General features: G+C 41.2%; 1 protein-coding gene across 8 annotated transcripts in view; it reads right to left on the bottom strand.

The window, feature by feature from the left end:
* The window catches only part of PCSK5 (proprotein convertase subtilisin/kexin type 5), a 465,096-nt gene that overhangs the window by 371,961 nt on the left and 72,986 nt on the right, over positions 1 to 20,149 (bottom strand). For all 8 annotated transcript variants that reach the window (XR_012374027.1, XR_012374026.1, XM_073878061.1 and 5 more), the window contains exon 3: positions 5,764 to 5,877. Coding sequence is in view for 6 of the 8 variants with exons in the window: in XM_073878061.1 (XP_073734162.1) it covers positions 5,764 to 5,877 (114 nt within the window). In the remaining 2 variants the exon portion in view is untranslated. The remainder of the gene's footprint in view (positions 1 to 5,763; positions 5,878 to 20,149) is intronic.

Genomic DNA, 20,149 nt, shown 5'->3' on the forward strand with positions numbered 1-20,149 from the left:
AAAAAAAAAAAAAAAAAAAAAAAAAAAAAATTAAGGTATTTACTATGGGCTTGTCTAAAATCATTATTAGTTTTTTTCTTTTCTTTTCAAATTATTAGTTCCATAAGTTAGACAAGAGATATCGTATAACACTACATCAATTTCTTTACACAATAAAATATTTACATGACTAAAATGAACAAAAGACCTTTTCTATCAAACTTAATTTTTCACCCAAGTTTCGTTTCCAGGTTCCTTTGGGGACTGTTTGTCAAGAGCCCAAGTGTCGAATTCTATCTACGAATGAGTGTTTTTTAGGATGATTTCAAATAATGTTAATCTGCTGCAAATTGGATACCCTTCCCACAGAGAGAAGCATCTGTCAACAAAGGGCATCTCCCCCATGTACTTCAAATTGAGCATCCACGCTAACTCTGTAGAGGATGTGAGCATCCACGCTAACTCTGTAGAGGATGAAGGGATGTTATTAGGATTGAGCTCATAAGGGACTTCCAACAGTTTCATGTTCTATCCCTTAGTTTGGGAATGAGTGGATAGGCACTTGTGGTATTCTTTACACTTTCTCTGTATCTGAAATACTTTACAATAACTTAAAAAATATTTAACCCCCTGGATTTGTTTGATTGGAATTTCCAGACTCTTGGGGAGGCACCTTACTTAGGCTTGCTGTCTCCAGAGTCCCACTGAATTTTCTTTAGTAGGATCAAAATGATCTATTATACCAGCTGGGTACATTAAAACCATTTCTGGGATGCCTGGGTGGCTCAGCGGGTCCAGTATCTGCCTTCGGCTCAGGTCATGATCCTGGGGTCTTGGGATCGAGTCCTGCATCGGGCTCCCTGCTGAGCAGGGAGCCTGCTTCTCCCTCTCCCTCTGCCGCTCCCCCTGCTTGCTCTCTCTCTCTAACAAATAAATAAAATCATAAGTAAATAAATAAAATTAATTAATAAAAAAAAACATTTCTATTATACTGAGTTCCCAAAGACTTGGCCAAATCTTCACGACCTTTCCTGTCAGATAACCTCTGTCTGTGGAGCATCTTGAAAGAATATATAAGGCAAGAGTATTTTCAATCAGGGCAAGCAAAATAAAACTATCTTCTTGCATTAAAGCTGCCAGCTTCCCAAATAGAGAATGCTGAAGGAAAAAGGTAGAAGATCAAGAAAAACAAGTTAAATTGACCAAGCGTGCTTTAAACTGTCCCCTAAGTTTGAAAAGCCCTCCTTACTCCAGCTGATGACGGAAAGACAGAAGCCAGCTATGTTCATATAACACTCGTGTCTGAGGTAGAGTAGAGCAAAGAGGTCTCAAAGGGGCCGCGGGACCCTAACATCAGCATAGATTGGGAACCTGTTAGAAATGCAGGTTCCCAGATCTGGGCTGGGGGGGTGTGGGAGAGGTGGGCAGCAATCCCTCCAGATGATTCTGACCCCTGCCAGTGTGCGAACCATGGATGTCAAGGTTGGTAGTCCAGCTTCTGGGGTCAGAGTCACTGGGGTTTGAATAGCAGGGCTTGTCCCCGGTAAATAGGGTGGGACTTCGGACAACTTACTTAATTTGTCTCTTCTTTAATTTCCTCAGCTGTAAAACGAGGACAGTGTTAGTCCCTAGCTCACTGGAACACTGGTGGTAAGAGGATACATGTAAAGGTTTGGCAACACACTTAACACATACTAAGCACTCCATAAATGTCAGCGATTATTTTCTCTACTATGGAGCTCATCACAGATTTGCTTTTCGTTCAGTTTACTCAACTACTGATTTGATTAGCATTTATTGAGCATTTACTCCATACCAGACTCAGGGCACTGAGTCACACAGCATTCAGTCCTGAGTTAGTGCCGATGAAATCCCACCGCCAGTGCCATACTCCCAGAAACCTCAGGAATCTCTGATGGGGGGACCCCAAGCTTGGATAGGTTTTAAAAAGCTACTCAGGAGCTTTTAGTTTCTTCCAACGGAAGCAGCAGACCTGCAAGCAAGAATTACAGAGCCCAAAGCCCAAGAAGAAGAGTCTGGATGTATGTACATGATCCCAGAGAGAGTTCTGGAAGGAGCCCTTTGCCCAGCACGCTTTCGTTTGTGCTTACATATTCCTCCCCGGCTTTACTGATCTTAGGAAGCACAAATCATGTTTTCCTCAATCCTCAGTGCCTGCCCCCTTTGCCAGACAAAGAGTTCCTACGGAAGGAAGTCTGTTGATGCAAGAAGAATGAGTGCTGTTTTTAGGATTGGGCCCTCCCGACTCTGGGAAGCCTGAGCACAGTGTTTCAGGACAGAGGAGTAATTTTATGGCCACCGTCTCCTCCCTAACCAACTCCTGTAGATGCAGATGTACATTTCCCTGGATAAATTGCCCAAGCCCCAAGGCCAGACATAATGGTTTCACACACCAGTTTCCAAGGGGAGGAGCAACAGGGGCAAAGCTTTTAAATTAATTAAAAGAGACACTCAGGCACACTCCATGCCATTCTTTAATCTCCACTCTCCTGTGATAAATATAGAATGACAGGCCCGGGCCCAGGCTAATGAGTTGAAGGCAGGACCCTATGGAGACTCGCCAAGCAGCCCTCAGAAACATGGCAGCAAGGCCCGGGGCTCAGAGAAAGGAAGAAGAAAATCAGCACCTTGCCCCAGCTGGGTCACTGATGTGCCACCAGAATGCTCTGAAGCGTTCCCACTGGACATATGATCCCCCTCTTCCTTGACCAGCAGCGGTTCAAACAACAGACGGAGGGAACAGCATGTACCGCAGTAAAAGGGTCAGAGAGTAGTAAGTTAAGATTTACTGACGGTTTTCCAGTGTCAGAAAAGGCACTGTGCTAAAGGCTGTTCAGGTAGTACTTCATTTAATTGTGGTGACCAGCTTCCCAAACATTCCTCACCCTCTCCATACAGTCCCCTCACATGCTGAATCCAAGCTGGCACATGCGACCGATAGAAAATTCCAGAAGAAACGGTCTGTGACTTCTGAGCTTAGGTGATAGGATCACTTGCCCTGGCGGAAGCCAGCGCCATCTCAAGAGAACAGTCAGGCTGCCCTGTGGTGAGGCCAGTAACCAGGCCACTTGCAAGTGAATCCTCCAGCTGCAGCCAAGCCTTTGAGTCATCCAGCTTAAGCCCCAGACACCACAGAAAGAGAAGCCATCCTTGCTGGGCCCTGTCTGAATGGCCTGACCCACAGAGCCCATGAAGTAATGGTTTTAAAAACTAAGTTCTGTGATTTGTTACACAGCAATAGCTAACCAATACATAAGAACCAGATACAATTAGTTTACAATTGAGGCAAGTTACAGTGATCCACTCATGGGCACAGTAAGTGAAGCAATGGGGATTTGCATAAAGGTTGGCAGATTTGAAGTCCTAGCTCTCATTCTGTTCTCTCACTCCTGACAGATAAACTTAAGGTGCATAACCGATTTCCCATCCCTTTGGTTAAGGGAAAATCAACTACTGAATAGGAAGCTCTGAAACACTTTAGTTCTTCCAAGAGAACTTGTTCATCCACCATGGCATCCACACCATTCTGCCTTGAATTTTAGCCATTTCTCCATGGAGAGAAGTTCCTGGAGGGTTGGACTAGAGGGTCTTCTTCTGACAGTGCTCGTAAATAGCAGAAGGGTGGGGGAAAGGATGCCAGGTCAGTCCCACAGACACCATTAACCTGTGTAAAGGGTTGGCAGCTCTGCTCTACCACTTTCAGGCTGGGTGATTTTAGGCAAGTTGTCTAAATTTCAGGAGCTACCATTTCCTCACTCTGAAAACAACCAATATTCATATGCACACTTTTGTTCACACTACATTGCAAACATACTCAAAGTATTGAGCACATTTGCCTGGCACACAGGAAGTGCTCCGTAAAAATGTGACCTCTTTGAGTTATCAAATAGGTGTTGAAAAACACCCAACATTTTAACTGCCCAAGTAAAATCTCCTCCCTCAACCTTTTCCCATACTGAAAGGAAATTTCCAAAGAAACAGCAAGGGCTCTTGGGAGTAGAGATCTTGCTCTACAGGCCGGCCAGCATGCTAATGTCTTGGCCACAGTGCCTACCAGATCCCAGGCCGCCCTCCTGGAGTGATGAGAGGGTCAGGAAAAGCTGCCCTACACGACCACCATCCAGTGGGACAGGTGCAAACAGCAGTCAGGCTCTTTCTTGCAAGAAGAAATGTAAGGCAAGGAGGAATACAGGTGGAGAGCGACTTCGCTTGCATCCTACCTCTTAATCCCATTACACACTCTTACCATTTTGTCAGCCTGGACAAAGCTCCTTGGGTCCTGCCAACACTCATTCTAATGCCTTCCCATGCGGTACACCCTTCCTTGGTCTTGGAGCTAACGAACTGTCAAGTGTCTTACCGCCCCTCAGGTGATTTCTACTCAAAGGCTATTTAGAGTCCCACATCCCCTTAAACTTAGCTTTACGGCCGCTCTCCCTCTCTCCCTCTCTCTTTTTTGTTACGCCTTAAAGAGTTTTCTATGTAAAATTCTCTCTGGGTCCAAAATGTTTCCACAACCTTCCACTTCTGGGTAAGACTGAGAAAAGGGAAACCGGGGGAGAAGCCGGCCACTTTCACCCATCTCAAAATAAGCACAAATTTCTGGCATTGTGAGGTGCTAGGTCAGATTCTCCGGGGGATATGTGAGACCCCACACCTTGCCCGTGTAACAGGAGTATGATTAAAATATTGACAGCTCTAGAAACAAAGAGCCAAGGGAAGGATGCCATGTGTAGCAGAGACACAGGGCCGTGGACAGCAGAGGAAGGAAAGAGCTGATAGGTGAGGACAAGGGAGACTTGAAGCAGCCGGCCTCAGGCGTGGATCCTGAAGAATGGGCGAGGGCCCCCTAAGGGTGGTGGGGAAGGGCAGGAGAAGAGCCCCCCCTGCCTCCCCCCCCCCCCCGCCCCAGGCGGAAGGAATAAAAGGGATGAAGGCAGGAAAGCTTAAGAAAGGTTTACACAATGCTATGGATTTGCAGGGAAGCAGAGACAGGGTTGCAAAAAATAAAATAGATTAGGGGAAAAATCCCCTGGCAATAATGAGCAATAAAGGCTTCCAAAAAAGATAAAAGTATCTTTGTAGATTACAGAGCAAACTGGAGACATGGAGATTTCATGAAGAAGAATAAGTAACATCGTTCTCCAGGATCATAAAACCCTCAGACTAGACAAACAGATTTTCAAAGGAGGCAACATCAAGTGGACAGGTGGAAAACTCTTCCCCACACTTAAATCCCCTCACTGCAAGTTTTTTGCTTGAACCACTGAACACTCACTTTCCAACTACTTTCGTCCTTAGTTTAAAAAACTATTTTCCCTAGTTTTTTTAAAACTATTACCTCAGGTGAGCAGGCGCCTATTAGATGACGAAAGTCAGGAATCTGTTACTTACCGGCAGGTTCATTGTAGTAATTTCCAAGAGCCAGTATCCACTACCCAGACTGGTTTCAAGGCGGAGGAAATGGGTATCAGAGAGTAACAGGATTATTGATAGGTCTAAGGGTGTCTGTCTGCGCCTCGGTGTATTTTTCTATCCTCTGGCTCAGATTTAGAAAGCCTCACAGAGTAAGCTCTCAAACAGAAATTCTCTAAGTCCCAAATCCCTTTTGTTTCTCCTTAGAACCAAAGAACTAAGTTCCAGAAAGAACCAGAAAACAGCATAGGCCATCAGGCATGGTGGGTCCCTGCTCACGGCTTCTGTGTCCTCCCAGGCCCCAAAGACGTCCCCTGTACAACACCGCCCCAAGCCAGGCCTCCTCACCATATACCACATGCTTGGCCACTTGGGATCGTTGAAGTAAGTCGGCTGGGCACGACTGAAGTCATAATCCCTCTTTGTCCGTTTTTTTACCACTTGCTGTTGGATCCACTCCACCTGCCAAGAAGAAGGACATCTGATGAGTGTTCAAGTTCTACCAGGGTTAGCACAACATAAATGACGGTCAGAGGCAGGTCCCGTCCTGAGCCAACGTTGTTCAAGTCACAGACTTCATGCCGGCAACTCAACGCCGAGTCAGGGGCTCCGAGTCTCCGGAAACCTAATTCTCCCTTATTTTCAACGCAGGTCGGCATTCTAGTCTTTAATGGACAGGTCATCCCCATCTCTCAACAACGTGCTAACTTTTTAGCTTCTTTGGAAAGCCTATTTTACTCACAATTTATTGCAAATTGATCGTGTTAATTTTTATACTCATTTTTTTCATCCTTACCTTCTATCAAGGGTCAGTATAGTTTTCCTATAATGGTCCAGGTCATAAATATTTTAGGCTTTGCAGGTCACAGGATCTCTGCCGCAACTCCTCCCCCTGACGTCATCCCCCACAGACGTACATAAATGACTGGGTGGGACTGTGTCCCAGTAAAACTTCATGTAGAGAAACCAGTAGCAGCCTGGATATGGCCCACGGGCCACAGTTTATGACCCTTGCCTTATACTACACATCACATTTTTTTCTTTTTTTTAATGCTCTGGGCTTACACAGCAAATTTTAAAATTATCCTGGGGTCGAATGCTCTAGGATCACTTTTTTTTTTTTTTTTTTTTTAAAGAAATGGCTTCCTACCACACAGTGTGGTAGAAACAGCAATATTTGGGGAATCAGAAAAAGCCCTAGACCTGTCTCTGGCACAAAATTGGAGAAATCACTCAATCGCCTGAGCCAAAGGCTCCATGCCAGCTCAAATTCAAACCTACCACCCTTGAGAAAGAAAGTCTGAATATTTAGCCACCAATTTGGCTTAAACAAAGCAACTGAGAACTTCTGAGTTTAATACCGAATTGTAACCTAAATGTTAGGGCTACACATGCGGGGCATTTTTTAAAAAACAGGTCATCATTATGGCAACATAAAACTAAGCATGCTCTATTTTTTTTTTTTTTAAGATTTTATTTATCGTCAGGAGAGAGAGAGAGCACAAGCAGGGGGAGCGGCAGGCAGAGGCAGAGGGAGAAGCAGGCCCCTCGCTGCTGAGCAGGGAGCCCGATGCGGGGCTCGATCCCAGGACCCTGGGATCATGACCTGAGCTGAAGGCAGACGCTTAATGGACTGAGCCACCCAGGCGCCCCAAACACGTTCTGTGTTGACTGGTGCATCTGAAATGCAGTATCAGCCCTGGTGGCATTCTCTAATTGGTTCCTAAGTTCTCCTGCGTTCAATCTCTCCTGTTATTTCAGCCAAATACTCTAAAATGTTCTGTTCTACCATTTATCCCTACTCTCCACAAAGGGATTAAAAATGGAGGGGAATCTCTAGGGCAAGTCCACTAGAGATTCCATATCCATCCGTTCAGTAAAAATCTCCAAACCACTTTTGCCTATTGATTAAAGATCGCTGGAGGAGAAGGGCTACTCAGGTACTGATTAACGAGCTCAAAATGCACTGCTATACACAAGGTACTAAGGCCAAAAGCCAAACAAATTTCTCTGATTCTCGTATCGGGAAATATATTCAACAAGACTACTGGTATGCAAGATTAATTTAAAGAGCGAATTCCTAGTTATAGCACTAACAAGGCAAACGGAATTTCACAGCCTCCTGAATAAATATAAACTCCATTTATGATTAGGATCACAGATAAGCATCATCTATGTGCCTTCTGTGACAGGTAATTTAGGCAAAATTACCAGTACGGCAAAAAAGCCAATAAATGAAAAATAATATTCTCGAATGAAAGTTGTCTCTGCTCCTGTTTTAATTAATGTAAACTAAGTGACTCTCTGGCCCTGAATCATTCTCCACCCCACCACCCCCAACACATGTACCTGTGCACGTGGGGGAGAAGGGTTTGTGTATCTTTCCATGATCTACTGGACAACGGTTGTCAGGGAAGCTAAAAAGGATCTCGGTTTTTTTCTTTGACTGGAGAGACTGCTCATTAGAAATCACATCAAAACTAACATGGCATTAACAATGCGTGTAAAAATTTTTTTTTAACGAAGAGGGTAATTCTTAAGTGACTGGGTTTCTAAAAATACAGGGGAAAAATCAATTTCCTTCTCAATCAAAGTAGAGCAGTAAGCATGGGCCTGCATGCGCTTTTTCTATTTCCAGGAAACATTTTAATCTCTTCATTTCAAATAATCTTGCTAAGGAAAGAGTTTCATTCGCCCACTTGTTCATTCAATGAGCATTAAGTGTCTATTCTGCACCAGACACTGTGCTGGGAATATAAAGATGAGCAAAAATAGTCTTTGGCTTTGAAGGACTTACATTTTACCAAGAAAGATTTAGCAAGTATTCCACAATTCTCCACTTCATAAAAATGTAGTTATCACCATGAATGACACCTATCACTCTATTAATTAGAGCATTTGTGAAAATTTTGACTATGCAGATTATCTTTGTGCAATCCTTACATTGCTGTGTGAGGCGTATCTCAGTTAAGATTAAATTCATACATGTTTGCACGCTTGGTAAAAGAAGGCTGCAGATCAGTTTAGATGGAACTCTTTCCAAACTAATCCTATATTGGCAGTGACTTTTCCTAACAGAGCCTCCATAAATTCTAAATTGCCACCTATATGTGTATGTAAACCAGAAGGTGTCAAACCCCCCAGTGTTGTCTCAAACAGATTGCTGGAAAGCAGAACAAGTCTACACTGGGGTGGGGGGCGCATCATTGTGTATCATTGTTTCTACAACAACATCGTAAGTCTGCACTTCCCCTAAGCACACACGTACACACAGACAGACGAATGTGGGATAAGTATGTGAGAAAACCAAGTGACAGCCATTTTCCTAGATGAACTGTAGGTACAAAAATAGAACAAAATATCTTATGGAACAGCATCCCTTCTGTAATTTTACCGAACAAAAGTGCTTAGTTACAGGCTTGGTGGCTGGAAGGTGGCACTGCATGTTGGCATCTAGATTTGACTACAAGTCACTCTGTCTGATCACAGGGCTGAAATAAGAAAAGTACAGTGGGTTGGATTTTGTTTCTTGTTCTTTTTCTTTCTTTCTTTTTTTTTTTAGTGTCAGATATCATGTATTTTGTCTTGGTCCTTTATGAGTATGAGTATACAGCCCTACATTTTTTGGAAACTGGGAAAAGCACCTCTTGGATCGGAAGATTTCTATGACTGGAAAGACCAGATTTATATTTTTAATCCATTATCCATATGTCTATCCTTGAATCCTTTAAGAAAAAGCTCAGAAGTAATGCATTACACAGATTTCCCTTTTTGCCAAGAAGCCCCAATCCATAGAAAAGATGCTTAGAAATTCATTTTCATAAAACTAGGGCCAGCCCAGGAAAAAAGGAAAACTGTGTGCTTTCCCTCACTGGTTTAACCTCTGAAGGTTCTATTTCTTAAATATATTAAGGAACTACAGTTAATCCAGACTATAAAAACCACAGGACCTTTGAAGTCATCAGTGTATCCTCCATTAACTTCAACTTATGTGCGCTCCGTGGTTTTAAGGACACTCCAATACAGCTCCCCTCCCTATAGGGTCCAAGTTAACAGTGGGCATCTGCCTCACCAGAATCTTTGTCAAAAGATGTTCTCTTTCATCAGATTTCACGTGTCAAGCAAAGCACATTAAATGATCATTCTGGGAAACCTACCTCCCCCAACCATCTCAGTTGAGCTCCTATCCCATTATTTTGCAATTTAACAACTTTCTGAAATAGGATAAAAAAGAAGTTATATGAATACATATTATGGAAGTTATTATATAAATATACTTGGAAAACAAATTATGATAGCAGAAAGAAGACAAATACTACATGGCATCACTTATATGCGGACTCTTTAAAAAAAAAAAAAAAAAAAGCCAGACTTGTAGAAACAGTAGAAAAGTGGTTACCAGAGGTTTGAGGGTGGGAGAAACAGGGGCAGGTTGGTAAAAGGGTACAAACATTCAACCGGAAGATGAGTCATGTCTCAGGATCTAATGTATGACTGAAGATCGAATGTAATGGTGATGATAGTTGTTAACACTGTATCATATAATTGAAATCTGCTAAGAAAGTAGAACCTAAATGTTCTCACCAAAAAAAAAAAAATATGTCTATACACAGACATATATGTATATCTATAAATATATATATAAATACACACACACACACACACACATATGGTGATGAATGTCAATTAACTAGATGGAGGAAATCCTTACATTTTATGTGTGTGTGTATATATATATAATCATATATATATAATCATATATATAATCACTACAATGTACACTTTAAATATCCTACAATTTTCTATGTTGATTATGCCTCAATAAAGCTGAAATTTAAAAAAAAATTAAAGGTCTCACTTTAAAAATGTGTCTCACAGTAGGGAGGAATTAGCCCTTTAGATATTAAAATATATTAAAACTAATGATTAAAGCATATACTGGTAGCAAATGTCAACAGATTATAATGGAATGGAAAGTCAAGAAATTGACCCCAAATATACGAAAATATAGTATATAAGGGTGCTATCCTAAATCATGTGGGGAAAAACAGATTACTTCATAAGTGATGTTGAAACAACAGCCAACTGGGGAAAAAAATAAAATAAAATTGAAATCATGCTAACATCTTACATCAGAACTAATTCCAAATGAAATTTAAATGTAAAAGTAAATGAATAAAACCATAAAAGTACCCTGAGAAATATGGGAGGTTTAAAAAAAATAATCTTAGAGTGAAAGATGTTTGTCCAAGTATAATGTAAATCAAAAAAGTGATTTAGAAAAAGTGATACATTTAACAATGTAAAAAAATAAATAAGGTATGGCAAAAAAAAAAAAAAACTTCAAAAGCAAGGCAGACGACAAACGGGAAATGTTTCCAGCTCTTACTACAGACAAAAGGTGATTTCCCTAATATATGACGAGTTTCCACTATCGATAAGAGAAAAATGCAGTAGGAACACAGGCAAAAGACAGGAATACAGTAATCTCTGAAAAGGCACAAAGGGAAAGATCCCAGCCCCTACTACAGACAAAAGGCTATTTCTGTCATATATAAAGAGTTTCTACAATCAATAAGACAAATATTCAGTAGGAAAACAAGCAAAGGATAGGAGTATAGTAATCTCTTAAAAGATAAAGTTTCTTAAACATATAAAAATATGCCTAACTTCATGCAGATGAAGACAAAAGTAAATGAAAGCCACAACAAGATAATCACTTTTTCACCTTCAGATATAAACAATATAAAGAGGTAACATCCTATTAGTGAGGGCATGATATGACAATCATTCTCGCATAATGATGATGGGAATGTAAATCTGTCCAGCTCTTTGGACCGTAACTGGACAGTATCTTAAAAAACTCTACAAGAAGTCATTCTACTTTTAGGAATTTATCCTACATATTTATTTACACACGTAAATATGCAAGGCTATTTACTAAAGCACTGTTAGTAATAACTGCAAGTTGTAAACAACCTGAATGTATACTGATAGGGATTAATAATGACAAAGCAATACAATGGGGTACAACACGACCGTAAAAGGGAATGTAACTGACTAAATTATGTACAGAGAACAGTCTCCATGATACAACTTAAAATGAAATGAAAAGAAAGACAGTCTATAAAGAACACTATGATCTCTACATTTCTCTGGTGATTACACACAAAACCCCTTGATATAGGAGGGAAACCTTTACTACATGCCCTTTAATACTTCGTTACCTTTGAACTACATGAATATGTTACCTACACAATTTAAAATTTCTTTTAAGTTAATATGTTCCATTGGGGACAACCCTCTCGGGGCCCCTCCCTCTTCAGGAGATTTGTATTATCACTCAATAAACCTTGCTTTGCTGCCCACCCAAAAAAAAAAAAAAAAAAGTTCTATTGGTTGATTACTATCACATAGTCCAATGATCTCAAATGTGACCGAATGTGTGAATTACAACATGTTTTTTTTGAAGAAATGAGAAAAAGAGTATATAAAAAACATCTTAGATGGCTTTGTATAATGTTTTAATATGGTGAGTATTGAGAAAATGTGGAGAGATAACTAAAAGAAGTAGTTAGAATTTGGGGAAATTGGCCTATACTGTTAGATTTGCCACCAGCCACTTGTGTGACCTTGCAAAATCTTCGTGGGCTCTTTTATCTGTAAAATGAGAGAAGACAGACAAAATATGCCCTCTAGTCTCCTTCTAGCTTTGAAATTTTATCTATATATTCTATTCTCTGATTTGACTGGGAATAAAAAGTTTGTGCTAAAAGCAATAGAGCTACATAGGTGCTCCAGTTGATAAATGATCTTAAGTCATTCCATGAAGATGTGAGATTAATATTTAGAAAGGAGTAGTAATAAATTATATTATTCCTTTCATGAGCTGATGAAGCAGTTGCCAGGAAATAAAATATGTAGGATTCCATAGTTTGTATCCTTTTTTGAGTACCACTGACAAAATGGGGGGGGAGAGCAGGTACAGATTTCACCCCTCCTTTTTCTTCTCTGACTTTGAGAACAAAATACAAAGAGCTGCCTTGATTAAAATATATATACATATATCAGTTAAGTGCATGATGGCTGTGTACTTGTCAATGAAGACAATTTAGTACTGACAAGTCACTCCCAAACCCTAAAATCTGAAGCTAGCATATTCCAAAAGTTTTCTAAAACTCTGATCCAGAAAATAGAGTTAACCAGTGAAAGAATCAAAGAATCCAGTAAAAGTATGTGTTTAGATCCAGGGTATTGTGGTCTTTAAACCTTACCCCAGTTAGTAACTAACTGGTAATGAGCAAGTTACTCAATACTGACATTGGTATTTCACTCGAGCCATGCTTTAAAAAGAAAAAAAAAAACAAAAAACCCCACAATTGTTTGGAGTCTGCTTATTTCAGATAGCTACTTGGGAACCAAATAAGCATTACTGTTTATTTGATGGAGGATTTTACTTGATGTGCTTGAGGTAGGCACTTTGAATCCCATTTAATGACTGCAAACACCAGAGGCTTATATTAGAGAACCATCTAGCCAGCAATACGAGGAATCACACCATTTTTGGAAGGTCATTGAGAAGAAAGTTGTGAAATAAATACTGCATGTGCAATCAGAACAGTGTAATCGAAGACAATACAGGCCCAAGTGAAAAACTTTAACTGCTGTAACATTTTCTAATTAGTTGGCTTTTTCCAATAGAACCAAACTTTCAGAAGTGGGTCATCAATTTCACCACCCTCTTCGTTCAGTGGAAAACTCATACCATTATTGGTCTAACCGCATTCCTTACTTTCAGGGAATTCCAGTCCTATTTTGCCCCTTAAATGATTCCACTAACATGTGCATGCTTCTAAACATTTAATTTCCTAACTTGTTTGGAGTTTTTTTTTCTCCTCACTTCTGATAAGATGACATGTGGAAGGAAAATATAAATGTTGCATCCAATTAAAGCAGTAAAATTTACTCCCACCCTCAAGGCACTTTCTTTGTCTATTTACTCCAAAAATGTTATATAAACTATCCACTATGCAGCGGGCACTCTTCTGGACGCTGTAGGATGGCACTGAACAAAATAACCAATTTCCCACCTTCAGGCAGTTTCCATTCTAATGAAAGGTAGACCATAAGCATGTAAATAAATCAAAGATTATGTAAAAGAATTTCATAGCACAAAAAGTAATTAGCATACGGTGATGGAGAGATTGTGAAGGAGGGGGATACTATAGAAAAGGTGGTCGAGAAAGACCTCTTTAATAGAATTCTGAGTAATAAGGACCCAGCCATATAAATGTCTCAAAAGAAAATATTACAGGCGACATGAGTCGTTAATGAAAAAGACCTGGAAGGACCAGATGTCTGTATTTTTGTCTACAGCTCATCCACAGGCCACAGATGCCCAAGGCAATCCCTCAGGGCCCAGGGGTGGGTATACCAGTAGTGCCTTGCACCCTCCGGTGGATAAAGAAAGAGGCTTTCACACATCATGGAAGCTGATTCCCAGACATCTGGTCAACTAGTTCTGGGCTCCTGGGTACCAAAAATATGATCTGGAAGTGACACAGGTTCAAGGTGGGCATGTCCCCAAAGACCCACCACCTTCTCAGCTGATGGGAACAAACTCAGCTGAAAGAAGGCTAAACAAGGTGCTCGGCAGGGGACCCTCTTGCCCATCTCTATGGGTGGTACCCTTGTGATGCTCATCACTATAAACTGGTCTAGCAAGGGGCTTTAAGGCAGATTGTGACCTTTCAGTTGTACAGTAAAAATCACAAGTTCAATGTCATCTAAATAGCAGAGAAACTATTAAATCATTTCTAGGGCAGAAAGGGTCCCAAGTACAAAGCATTCAAGTACAAGGGAAGGGGAAGAAAGTGCTATTTAGCATAGGAGCAGGTTTAGAACACTATACTAGGTAGCAGAAGACATAGTGACTTAAGCCGGCGACTTCAGACATTATCAATGACTCACCACTGCAACTCTGTGAAAAAGGGTATCAGAGCTGTTGGACAAATCTTGCAAAACAATTTAACACTGAAGTAGGCTACATTAAAAACAAACTAATTATTTCTGGGGCTCTACGTAGAAATATCTAGTGTGTGTTCTTTATCCGTGCAGCTGTTACTAGCCTATGCCACGGTTTGTTAGTGCGGACTCCTGAGATGGGAAGGCACGCCACCTGAGTTCTTGGTAGACCACCAATCATTAGCCTTGCCACTCTGGGCAAATCACATAAATGCTGGCATTCCGGATTTTCGTACGTAAAATGTTGTAAAAGTGTTGGGAGACTCAAAACAGAATGTGTTCTACAAATGGAGGCCCTGCAGGACTTAGTACTTTGTATTCTGACTGCACGTTTTCCTCCCACGTCCTTGGGAGAAAGGAACTAGGTCTTAGTATCCCTAGTACCAAGGGCAATGTTTAGCAGTAGGCCCCCCATAAATAGTTGGAGATGGATGGACAATATTTTCACATTGCATTAATACATTTTTTCAGTAGGTGTATCTAAAGTTTTCTAGTTATTTAAAAAAATAGCAGGAAATTTTAAACTGGAGAGAGTACAAAAAAGAGTATCTGCTTAATCCCACCCAGTATAATAGGGTATTTTGTTTTTCAACAACAGTAAGATGGTAGCATAAGGATGATGATGCTACTAGGAATGAAGAGAATGTTAAGGTATTAATGAAGGATGTGTTCTTTCTGTATATAATTTTATATATTTTTGTCTTTTAAATTTTATCTTATGTTAGTCACCATACAACTCTATATATTTTTAATGCATCATGGAACCCTTCTTGGTTTGACAACCATACCTGCCCCCAACTTCGAATCTACTGCTCTATAGATTTTGATCTTTTGAGATGGGATCATTTCCCCCACCTCCCCAGTCTAAATCTCAGAAGCAACAAAAAACAGTATCCACAATTAAAATGGATAAACACAAAATAACTAAGTAGTTGTTGACAAAGGTTGAGAACCTGGAACATTACTGTAGATACCAGTTGTCATTCAATAACCTGCAAGAGCCAAAGATTCAATAAAGTCGATGGATCCCACAGTGCTAGTGATACTTTCTCCCAGTGATAAAGAACATCTCCCACATTTTGGTGGTCAAGGACTGGTCCATAATCAAAGTACAGAGCAGACAAAATGTGATTTTACAAGCATTCATGGGGGCCCTTGGGTGGCTCAAATGGTTAAGTGTTCGACTCTTGATTTCAGCCCAGGTCATGATCTCAGGGGCATGAGATCGAGCCCCGTTTTGGGACCCATGTGCAGCATAGCGTCTGCTTGAAATTCTCTCTCTCTCTCTCTCTCTCTCTCTCTCTCCCTCTGGGCCCCGCCCCCGCACACACTGGCTCACTTTCTAATAAATAAATAAATATAATATTTAAAAGCATTTATGGAGGGAAAAATATAAAGATCAAGGCAATGACTAGAAACCAACTCAAAGTTAAGTGAGGAAAGGTGCCAACTGATAAGAAAATATTAGGACCTACTTCTTTAAAGAAAGCTTATTTTTAAACATTTAAATTTAAGGCTTTGCCCATCCTGGTCACTAGTAATAATACCCATCAGCAAAAGTTTCTTGCCGACTTTCAATGACAGTGTATTATTTTTGTTTTACCTTTACCTTTCTAGGAAAGCTAATCTCAGAAGATTTCAGGTTCATTTCCCCCATTGATGTGTTGCTCTTTAAACATTCTTAAAATCCCTTGAAGGCAAGATACTTATATTTGTCTCAAATTAATGCATTTGTTTCTTGAGACAAGTTTAATTTGCCCTCTCAAAGAAAAAAAAAAAGCTTCCTATTCCTAGTCATGCCAAAATGCTTTCTAATGGGTAAAACAGAATTGAATTTCTGTTTAAAAAGAAAAAAGTGTGTGTGTGTGTGTGTGTGTGTGTGTGTGTATGCGCAGATACACCCAGCACATGGTGACATGAATTCATTAGAGTACTGTTGAATGGCACGATTATATCAAAAGAATCTTGCATTTTCTAGCTTGGATTTCAGTTTCTTGTATTTTAAACTTTAGGACAATTTAAGCAACGAGAGGAACTTTGAAAACAATTTTGATTGCTTAAAAGTATTAAAAGGAAATAGAACTCTAAAGTATCTAAAATTAATCCTACTTGTCTGAAAGCTACCTGGGGTTAAGTTCACACTTTTGATTAAATGCAATCTTAATTCAGGGATTAAACTGGGACAGCACATAATTCCCTCCAGCTTCACTCTGGGATCAAGATTATCACTGCACTAAAAATACAGTGGCATGACTTCATTCTATATGTATTTGTTTTTTGAATAATCATCCTCTAAGCAATTTGAAAGCCCAGGCAATGGAATAAAACCTATTCAACATGACAAGTTACATCTCATTCTGTCCTTAGTACACCTGAAGTTGGAGACATCTGAAGGAGTGACAATTTTACCTGAAAACCAAGTGTTAATCACTTGACGGATTTTGGTTCTCTTTGACCAATCCTGCAACTCTGTGTATCAATCATTCATGATATTCCCAGACCCACATTTGCAAAGACTGGATGCCCTTGCCTATCAAATGAATACAAAGACGAGCATTATTTTGTACAGAGTGGAGAAATTGTTCGATTCAGCTGAGATTAATGAAAAAAAAAGAGGGGGGCAAGTTCTGGCAAAGGAAAGGGAGTCATTCTCATTACTTCTCCATGCAGAGGACATAGGGTGATCTGCTAAATCTCAAAAGTATGTCAGCATCTTGCTTCTTCATTCCATGGCTCACAAACAATGATCATGAAAGTTCTATTCATACGGGGAGAAACACTCTTCCCTAGTGACTAATTCAGCTCCACTGCACAGGCTGTCTTATTCTCTGAGCTATTTAAATATAAAGAACAATCGCATTTGTTTCTAAATTTCCATGGACCCTACTGCTACGATTTGGATCACAGTGGAAAGACCGGAGTAGGGGGTGGGAGGGTGAGTCCCCTAACTTCACCATCGGGTACCCGAAGTTTTCAGTTCATCCACTGAATTCTTTTTTTCACTGTGAGGCCTTCTCAATATTCCAGTAGCTTCCGATTTTTAATCTTTCTCTTTAAATCTCTTCATTGTCAAGTTTTCAAATCGCAGAAATCAAGAAAGTACCAATTGTTATGTTGGCGAGCTCTAGCTATGAATCAAATGGGGGGTTGGATTGAAAGTCAATGTCTTTTTTTCTTCTTGCTGCTAGAAGATAAATATGCAATTTTGGGGGCAAATGCGTGAAGTCTGCATAAGTGCTCTACGTTCTCTTGAGGTTCATCTACATTTTTTAAACCTAAAATGAGCTCAAAAATCTGTAAGTAGTATGAAGTCACCGGTGGGGAGAAGTCTAGATGAAGACCCCCACGGTGGGCCCCCCGAACAGCAGAGAGAAATGAGAAAGGTCCGTCTTTGGAGTGGGTCTCTGACTTGGGTTTCTATTATATTCCCTTTTTTTTTTTTTTCCGGAACTCTAACCTTATACTTGGCAGGGAGGGCAGGGGTGTTTTGCAACGAAAATACTGGAATTGTGGCAGCTCTTAAACACCATCATCACCCTCTGAAATATTTAGCAAACAGCTACTTTGGTCAGGGTGGGGGAGAAGCATGCCTTTGAGCCCCAGGGAAAAATACTGTCCAAAATCCCTGAGCCAAACGGGAAAGGGATTGGCATATTCCTACCTAGATCCCACTGCCTGAAGCAAACCAAATGTTTTCTCAATTTCAGTGCCATTCCCTCACCTCAGAAACCACCGATGAGGCTTCCAGCAAGGTGGTACTTGACAAAACCTGCAGGTCAGAGCCCGGAAAAATCTGGAGCAGGGCGTGATGAAGGAGGGCACGGGCTGGGGGTTCTGCCTGCCCTCCGCAAAGGCGAGGCAGAGCCCGGCTCCCGGCTGCCTGCTTGTCACAGCAGAGGAGTGCCAAGTCACTCCAGCAGGCCTCCCTCTCCCTGAACTCGTAATTCATACCCACCGCAGTCAATTACAGGAGCCCCGGGGCTGAGGCTGGAGGAAGGAGAGAGAAAACACATTTTCATCACTGTCATCAAACCTGACATTTTCAGCATGAAGACCCAAGAGCTGAGGCTCTCCCCGATCCAGCTTCCTTCTCTCCTGCTGTGTGTTTTGGATGGCTCACCCCAGAGTCTGTTGTGTCAATGTTCATGGAAATGTGATGCATTTACGGCACCCGGGGGGCTGTCAGCAATCCTCTCTAGGCGCACCCCCCTGGCGGCAGCCGGCCTGGACCACAGCTCCCAGCAAACCCTACAGAGTCTTGGCTACTCAGAAAGGACCGTCAAAACTACGCACCTGCTGAGCACACTCCTGAGACTTCGCTCAGGGTAACACTTAGCAGCTCAGTGTCCAGGTGAAGGGAGGCAGAGGATGAACAGCGATATTACAAGCCAGAGACAACAGAGGATTATGTGTTGATTTCGTGAAGGTCCAAGAGGGCGAGAGCAGCCTCAGACTGCCTCCAACCCCCACAGCAGCCTCGCTGTGCCTTGCCCAGAGCAGGGACCCAGTAAGCGTTTACAGAAGGAATGACTGTATTCACTACTCTTACAGGAAAGGTCTAATTGGTGGTCCAGCCCCACACACGTAAGGGAAAGCAGAAAAGTAAGCTCTGGGTTACTTTTACTGGAAAGAGGAGGGAAAAAAAATTTTATGTCATTTTCAGATAGGATTAGACTCAGGAGAAACCAGTGAAGTGATCGTGTGCTGAGCAATCAGGAATAAATCACAGAGGTGGTGGTGTGCTTTTCCAGTCCTTTGATTTCCAATGGGTCTAGAAATCATTGGCTATAATGATTTGGGAAGCACAACTCTTTGATTTCTTTGTTCATGTTCTGTGCAAAATAAAGTCTACCTACTGTTTCTTTAATACCACCCAACTGTCCCAGGAAAAGATCATCGTTTTACCAGTGGGGATCCTGAGGAACTGGGAAGTCAAGTCACAGGATAGTAAGGGACCTGTAACCATCCTGATTAAGTAAATCCACGCCCAGATCAGTTTCCAGAGAGCACAGCAGCTCCCTTCTGAAATATCCTCTCAGCTGATGGAACAGGCCGGGGCAGGGGGGGGGCGAGGGGGGCACATTTTTTTCTCTCCCTTTGGGCCATCACAACATTTCTATGCCTGGAGCTTAGTCAAAGCTGATCCTGTTACTATACTAGAAACTTTCCTAGGTGAAGGGTGAGGGAAGGAGGGAAGAGAGGACAGAAAATGGAATAATGCTGGAGCTTTTATCACCTATGCAAAAAATTTTACAGGTCTTCAACGACTCAGCTGGAAGTATTGTAAAATGGGTTAAGACACTCACTGAGTCCGCAAATGGCAGGAGAAGTGTCTAATGAGTGAAAAATAAAAATCTGAATCAAGAAGAGAGTTCTTAGCCCAGCCCTGGCAATGACGACAGAAATCCTTTTTTCCCCTCAAGGGCACCTTCTGACTTGTAATTTAAGAGCACAAAAAGTTCAAGGTCTGAAAACTTCCCAAATTAAAAAAAAAACAAACAAAAACAAAACGAACTCTCTCATCGGGACTAAAATCCTTAGTTACCCAGCTGCTCTGAATTAAACGGAACTGACAAGATGAGAAAAGGGAGACATGATGGTTACTGATTAAAAGTCGGGTCTCTAGAGTCCAAGGAGCCTGAGCTTGAGAATTCTTGCTCATCCCCTGAAAAGCAGGCTAGCCTCAGACAAGTTACTTAACCTCTGGACG

This window comes from Callorhinus ursinus, unplaced genomic scaffold, assembly GCF_003265705.2.
Source record: "Callorhinus ursinus isolate GAN/ISIS: 27379988/994484 unplaced genomic scaffold, GSC_fseal_2.0 scaffold28, whole genome shotgun sequence".
Taxonomy (NCBI): domain Eukaryota; kingdom Metazoa; phylum Chordata; class Mammalia; order Carnivora; family Otariidae; genus Callorhinus; species Callorhinus ursinus.